Source organism: Sinocyclocheilus grahami, unplaced genomic scaffold, assembly GCF_001515645.1.
Source record: "Sinocyclocheilus grahami isolate Dianchi unplaced genomic scaffold, SAMN03320097.WGS_v1.1 scaffold70.1, whole genome shotgun sequence".
NCBI classification, from domain to species: Eukaryota; Metazoa; Chordata; class Actinopteri; order Cypriniformes; family Cyprinidae; genus Sinocyclocheilus; species Sinocyclocheilus grahami.
The window spans coordinates 2198630-2206323 of NW_015505249.1; the positions used below are offsets into that span (position 1 = coordinate 2198630).

A 7694-nucleotide genomic window follows, 5' to 3' on the forward strand; every position below is an offset into this window, starting at 1 on the left:
AGACAATTTGCGGGCTATATATATATATATATATATATATATATATTTTTTTTAAATAATTACAGTCTCGCTGGAGAACTCCGGTCTGACGCACGCGGGTTCTCGCGTTATTTCCTCATCACTTCTCGTGTGTTTTGTCGTGAAACGTAGTTTGCGGACCAGACAGAGCTGTCTGCGATTCTTCCTATTGTGAAGTCATGCAGTGTGAAACCCCCTGTCGCCGATCTATCGTGCAGTGTGAACACAGCAGCAACTGAATGCTACCCCAGATAGTCACGCAGTGTGAAAACAACAGCGATCCGACGAGTTTGAAAATCGTGCAGTGTGAACTCGGCATAAGTTTATGTCTATGGCGATTCACGCAGGTATGTTACTCCGCAGCAGTGACGACCCGACCAGTACCCGACCAGGCTACAATAGTCCAAATATAAGTACTTATTATTAAGTGTACCGTAGTGATTTGGAATAAGACAAAAACGCGGTTTGGAAGATGAATTCATGATGTATTCGCTCATTATATACATTTTGCAAATTTTGAAGACAGAAAAAGTTACATAGTGCTGCTTTAAAAACTCCTAAAGTGAGTTGTATCAAACTTAAGGTCATAAAAAGTTTTAAATATGTTAAATGGTATAAGAAATGTCTTAATTATAATTTCAAGAGGTCTTACAGTTGGGGACTGAAAGACTAGAGTCGCGATATGGCTAGATTAAACTTCAAAAGGCAATGGTATCATTGAATAAATATGAGCGGTGCACGTGTCAAGTCAAAACGCGGCGCGCATGTCTTTATTTGAATGCATCTGAACTTCTGAAGGGAACCGACTGTCCTCAGAAACGTGTCGCTCGCATTTTAATTTCATTTGACCTATAATTCCTGATAAAGCAGCGTTTATGAGCGAGGAGCTGCTTTGTGTACAGCCATTACCGGGGAAACCGCAATATTTCAGTGCTCCTAAAGCGCCACCTCGTGGCAGAGAATGAATTTGCCTGAATAAGCCTTTCCTGCCATTTATGGTCAGATCATCAACAGCATATATATCAACTCATGATTTTACACAGCAAACACATAAGTGTTGTAAATGAGAAAAGTTAATGTGCCTTCTAAAAATCTAAACAATTAAGACGTTTTAAACTGACAATTTATATGCTTGATTTATCCCTTTTCGTAAAAATGGTCTAAAGGCTGAAATGCTGTTGTATAACATTTTTGTGAAAACCTGTATCTGAACTGTAAATCACGTAATTTTATGGCTCAGTACTGTATGTTACCACAGACATTGTTCAACCCCACTCAAACTGTTCATTTTACTTGTGCAGCTCTTAAAATGGGTCATAAATGGCCTTGCATTTATTTTTTTAAATTCCGCAGATACCCTGTAAATAGTGAAATAAAATTCCTTCCTTCATATTTGTTGATATTTGTGTATTGAAAATATTTTTGATTGACATTTAAACGCCTATCTGATTTTCTATATTTTAAAAAAAAAAAAGGTATTTTTTTTATTTGGGCTAGTTAAATTAATTTTCGGTCTACCAAAATCTGAAGAGTACCTGCACAAAGCGCTACCAGATATTTAGAAATTTTGCGAGCCCTGTATTATGATGTAAAATAAAAATTTTCTATTTTAAATATACATTTAAATGTAATTTATTCCTGTGATCAAAGCTGTATTTTCAGCATCATTACTCCAGTGTCACATGATCCTTCAGAAATCATTCTAATATGCTGATTTATTATCAGTGCTGGAAACATTTTTGTGCTGCTTAATATTTTTTTTTGGAACCTGTGATACTTTTTTTCAGGATTCTTTGATGAATAAAGTTAAAAAGAAGAGCATTTATTTCAAATATAATTTTTTTCTTACATTATACACTACAGTTCAAAAGTTTGGGTCAGTACATTTTTATTCTTTCTTTTTTTTTAAAGAAATTAAAACTTTTATTCAGCAAGGATGTGTTAAATTGTTAAGAAGTGATAGCGAAGATTTATTTTTAATAAATGTTGTTCTTTTTAACTTTTTATTCATCAAAGTATCCTGAAAAAAAGTATCGCGGTTTCCAAAAAAAAAAATTGGCAGCAGAACTGTTGCCAACATTGATAATTCTAATAATAAATCAGCATATTAAAATGATTTCTTAAGGATCACGTGACACTTTATACTGGAGTAATGGCTGATGGAAATTCAGCTTCGCATCCAAGAAATAAATTATATTTTAAAGGATATTAAAATAGAAACAATTATTTTATATTGTAATAACATTTTGCAAGATTACAGTTTTTTTTCTGTATTTTTGATCAAATAAATGCAGCTTTGATTAGCTTTTTGAAGAGACATCTATTAAAAAAACATTACAAGTCTTACTGATCCCAAACTTTTGACCGGTAGTGTATATATTTTCGTAAAAAAAATAAATAAATCTTACTGACCTCAACCTTTTAAATGGTAGAGTACAGTATATAAATCAACTTTTCATTTAAAACTTCTACTGCCTACAGCACATTTGCATGCAGTGTAAAATATACATACTGCAGAAAAAGCATGAATAGTATGTTTTTCCAAACATACCCAATAACTTCCTGCAAGGACATACCTGAGAGCAGCCATGTTTGAAATGCTGGGCGAGTGAGCGCGTGAGTGTAGGCCCGGAGAGGCGGGGATTCGGCTCTGGTTGTGTAGGACATGGCAGTGTAGGGGTGAGGCGGGCGAGTCCAGCCGGGTCACGTTTCTCAGGTGGGTGCTGAGGAGGCTGGGGGCCGCATTGGGAGTGTGAACTGGCCCGGCCTGGTCTGGACACTTTAATACAGTGGTCTGCTCCTGAAAAAATGCACAACAACATTCTAAACTAGATGTTTAAATGTTTAATTCTTTTTTTTTTTTTAAACATAGTACATTAAGATAATTAAATTCTTCTTTTAAGGAAAATAAATCTTTATTTTTTAGTACCACGGTAGAGCTCAGGTAGCTTTCTTATTGTAATAGATGATATTTCATTGTTTTTGAGATTCAATGCCAAATTCTGATATAAAAAGATTGCACATGACTTTAAATCTAGATGGGACATTTAAACAAAGTACTTATATTAGCCATTAAAAAGGTCTTTATCCATCAATTACATAAAAAAAATACAAAGACACCTGTGCCAGTGATCTTATCTTGAACCAGTCTTTAGACTTGATGGTTTAACTGGGTTAATGACATTTGACACTCAACATCAAATCTAATATCAAACATTAGAACATTAACAGTTCAAATAATGACGTCATCCCTTAACCATTAAAACAAAAACGTGGAAACATAAGGTATGTATTGAGTGAAGCAACCGTACCTCAGGTGTGGCTTTGCGCAGGGTCCAGACGGTGTGTGTGCACTGCTGTGTGTCGTACGTCATGATAATGGAGGGCTCGTGGCAGGTGAACACCACTCTCAGAGCGCTGTCTGAAACATACTGGAGACGGGACTCAAAGAGACCTGAACCAATAAGAGGAAAGCATTAACATATGACATATTCTGAGGTCAAAAGTCCAGAGATCCACAACACATCTAAGTCATTATTATAGAGTTAATTCAATGGTTTTCCCAAGTTCCAAATGAATGGTTTTAGTGAGTAAATAAGAAAAATTTACGACCAGTTGGCCAGTAGCTTTATTAGGAAATAATACATGGTTTAAATTGAATTATATGAACGTCATTCTGACTCTTACTGATGTGAGCAACATGAGCGAATCAAATCATAAACATACAAACCTCCTACTAAAGAAAACATCTGTTTATCTGGGACCATGGGAAGTTTATTTAGGAAGTTTTGTATGTGGTGACAGATTATGAAATGTTTCTCACATTAAGCCACCAAAACAAAAATATGAGAATTAAAAATCACAATGGGTTGTCATGTTTTTGTAAGAGAAGCAGTTTCACGGAGACCGACTCATCTTGAATGTGATGCTGCAAATGAAACTATGACCTAAACAGTCACTAAAATGCAGTAAAAAAAAAATTTCTGGGTAGCAAATTTCACCATTGTCTCTCCGTTTTAGACCCAGGGAATCAACATTTATTCAATAAATATTAAAACTTCATCATAAATATGGTTTAAATGAGTCAGAGTTCCAGGACAGAAGACCATGGAGAATGTAAGTGCAAGACCATTCAACTGTGTGTCATAATTAAAAATAATTACTGATTGCACTACCATAATTTACATCAAAAATACAAATGATTGCTAAACAATGCTGATAATCTTAAACTATCCTTTCTAAGGTAAAGAGCTGTTATTGTTAAATATGAAAAAATTATTATAAATAATAATTATAAATAATAAATCATAAAGAAAATGACTAAAACCTAAATAATACAAGATAAACAGAAACCATTTTTAAAAAGAACAAAAAATTAATAAAAATGAAAAGGCACATAACTAAAAATCACTAAAACAAACTAAAAATTAAAACGGAAAATTCCAAAATAAAAGCCAATTTAAATATGAATAAATATTCTAATGGTTTATAAATAATACAAAATTACACCGATAATGTGCATAATTATCACGTCTTACCAGTGGACTTACAAACAACAGGAGCGATTTCATCTAACGGATGCAGCATGCTGAACAGAGTCGGGAGAGGTTCCCTGATAACAAGATTCAAATCATTCACCACCATATTCACACTACACAAGCATTTGTTCACAACAGTCGAATGCAAACAGTGACAGTCAGACTCAGCATTAACATTTTTTAAGAAATAATCAAGCATACCTGATGGGGCTTATGTTGCCATCAACTATAATATTTTTACGCTCCAAAAGAAGGCCAAACTTTGTTGACCAGAGAGCGGAGACCTACAAATGAAACAGATTAAAGTCAATCAAAAGACAGAGGAAGACGACTGATGAAAAAATAGTATTTTACAGCTAAAGGTTACATATAAAGGGGTTGCTAGGCATGAAACATACTATGTTTCACATACAATATAGCACAATCGTTAATGCCTTATTGCTTTTACAAACAAACTTAAAATTAAAAAATTAGTGCATTGCATGAGAAAGTTTCAGGCTCTCAATTCCCGTTTCCCTTATCCCCATTATAAACGCAAATGTCTGAAATGTTTAGGAAAAGCCTCTAGGGCAACATGCCAGAATATGCTCACGTAAAATAAAGCCAGCATTAGCCAGAACTGTAAATTGTTCTGTCTAAATACTGTTATTAAAACCAAAACGCCCCCCTTTCCTGTCCATGTGCCAAATAACCCATTATGCCTCATGAAATGGACAACTACCACACATCATCAGTCACTGAGCTAAAAAAAAGAATAAATCCCTGATGGCACTAACAAATGCCTGCTGGTGACAATGGCTCTGCTGGAAGATTTCCTTCAAAATACGTAAGGCTGATTGAGACATTTAAACCGGATTTGAGAGAGAGAGAAGTCCATTATAAAACAGAGATGTACGGTAGAGAAATTCAACAGACTCAGGCATCAAGCGTTCTGACCTGGAATGGCAGTGGAGACATGAAGTCTTTCCCACTCATGCTGTGGACATTCACACAAGTGCTCTGGACGATACACACCGTCTGCTCCACAACGTCCTTTACTAGAGATCATGAGCAAAAACAATCACTCAACATCAAACAAATCCTGACAACAACATTTAGCATTATACTTGCTACTGACAACAGAAAAAGCTATTAAAATGCAAAAAATAAATAAATAAAAACATATAATTAACTATACAATGAAAAGACACACACAAATAAGCAAGCATTAAATAATAAATAAAACATTATGTACAAATATAAAATAAATGAAACATCACAAATAATAAATTAAAAATAAATAAAAATTACAAAGTAATAAAACAACAAAAACATGTAAAATAAATGAATTAATAAACTAATAAAAATTAATAAAATATAAATATATATACAAGATCTTTTTAATAGCGAATATAAGTACTTTGGTTAATACTTTAGACTAGGGAACACTATTCACTATTAACTAGCTGCTTATTAACATGCATATTGGCTGTTTATTAGTACTCATGATTAAAACAAATGAATTCCTTAATCTGCATGACCATATTCTAGATGCCTTACCCCTCCTCAATACATAAACATAAATCAATAAGCAGCAAATTAGGAGTTTTTTTTTTTTTGAGGGAAAATTCTTAGTTAATAGTGAATAAGTGTTCCATTATCTAAAGTGTTACCGTACTTTATTACTTTATGTGTGGAAACAATAATATAACACAAATATGTATAAAATTCTCACCATTCTTTTTAGACTGAGGGACAGTGAAATTACACCATAGAGCCTATAAAATAATAAGTGAAAGTATATTATACTTGTGTATTACACTATAATTGCAAGCATGAAAAGTGATTCTTAATACAGTAGCCCCAGGCACTTAAAAATGTCTATAAGTCATAGAAACTACCAAACCAAATAGTAATTACTATATTTCCCACTATAACCTAAAAGTTTTTTTCTGTTTGCAGACAGTACCTGCTGAACTGGGCTGTCCACCGTGAAGGCCTTGTACACATACGAGGCTTGATTGAGGGAAAATTCTTAGTTAATAGTGAATAAGTGTTCCATTATCTAAAGTGTTACCGTACTTTATTACTTTATGTGTGGAAACAATAATATAACACAAATATGTATAAAATTCTCACCACTCTTTTTAGACTGAGGGACAGTGAAATTACACCATAGAGCCTATAAAATAATAAGTGAAAGTATATTATACTTGTGTATTACACTATAATTGCAAGCATGAAAAGTGATTCTTAATACAGTAGCCCCAGGCACTTAAAAATGTCTATAAGTCATAGAAACTACCAAACCAAATAGTAATTACTATATTTCCCACTATAACCTAAAAGTTTTTTTCTGTTTGCAGACAGTACCTGCTGAACTGGGCTGTCCACCGTGAAGGCCTTGTACACATACGAGGCTTGATTCTTACTGCCACGACTCCATATGACCATGTTTCCAGCCACATACAGCTCCTCCTCATATTCAACCTCATCAGGAGCAGTTCCCTTCCTCAGCTGCCAGCGCTCCTGTCAGTCACATCATAATCATAGTTAAAACATGCAGTATTTTAATTAAGAACAGTTTGATTTCGCTTAAAGGAGAAGAGCAGTGCAAACACACTGCTAAACTCCTCCTTTTGTGTTCCACAGAAGAAACAAAGTAAAAAACAAACTACCTTCTCGCGCTCCTGTAGAGTGACCTCCTGAAGGGATCCCACGAGTCCAGCCGCCCCGTCAGAGGACCAGAGCTCAGAGGCCGGCTGGAGCTGCCGCAGCTGGAGATTCACGGCATTCGGGTGATTTTTGCAGTGCTCACGACCGAACGGGACAAACGACTGCAATTCGCCTGCGGCTATCATTGTGGCTCTCTCTTCATAGACGTGCGACATGAGTTCCCAATATCAGCACATCATTCCCATATATAATTTCTTTCTATGCATCCTTAGTCTATATCAGTCTAAAAGTATCCTTCATGCACCTCAAGTTTTTCCCCTAAAATTACCACACAAAGCAAAGGTTCAACATCTGCAGACTAAAATACAACACTTACTGACGATTTCATCCTGTATCATGTATCAGTGCCAGTTATATTTGTTATGATATGCTATTAATCCATCACTTTATTAATTCCGGGGAAATGTTCAAACAAAAGCATGT

At 34.7% G+C, this 7694-nt stretch overlaps 1 protein-coding gene across 1 annotated transcript in view; it reads right to left on the bottom strand.

Moving 5' to 3' along the window:
* Positions 1-7436, bottom strand: part of LOC107585448 (anaphase-promoting complex subunit 1) — a 68394-nt gene extending 60958 nt beyond the window's left edge. Inside the window, exons 1-8 of the mRNA XM_016272466.1 lie at positions 7214-7436; positions 6909-7064; positions 6271-6313; positions 5493-5593; positions 4758-4840; positions 4557-4630; positions 3330-3472; positions 2595-2818 (exon numbers count right to left, since the gene is read on the bottom strand). Coding sequence (XP_016127952.1) covers positions 2595-2818; positions 3330-3472; positions 4557-4630; positions 4758-4840; positions 5493-5593; positions 6271-6313; positions 6909-7064; positions 7214-7426 — 1037 coding nt within the window. The 5' untranslated portion in view covers positions 7427-7436. The remainder of the gene's footprint in view (positions 1-2594; positions 2819-3329; positions 3473-4556; positions 4631-4757; positions 4841-5492; positions 5594-6270; positions 6314-6908; positions 7065-7213) is intronic.
* Between the last annotated feature and the right edge of the window lie 258 nt (positions 7437-7694).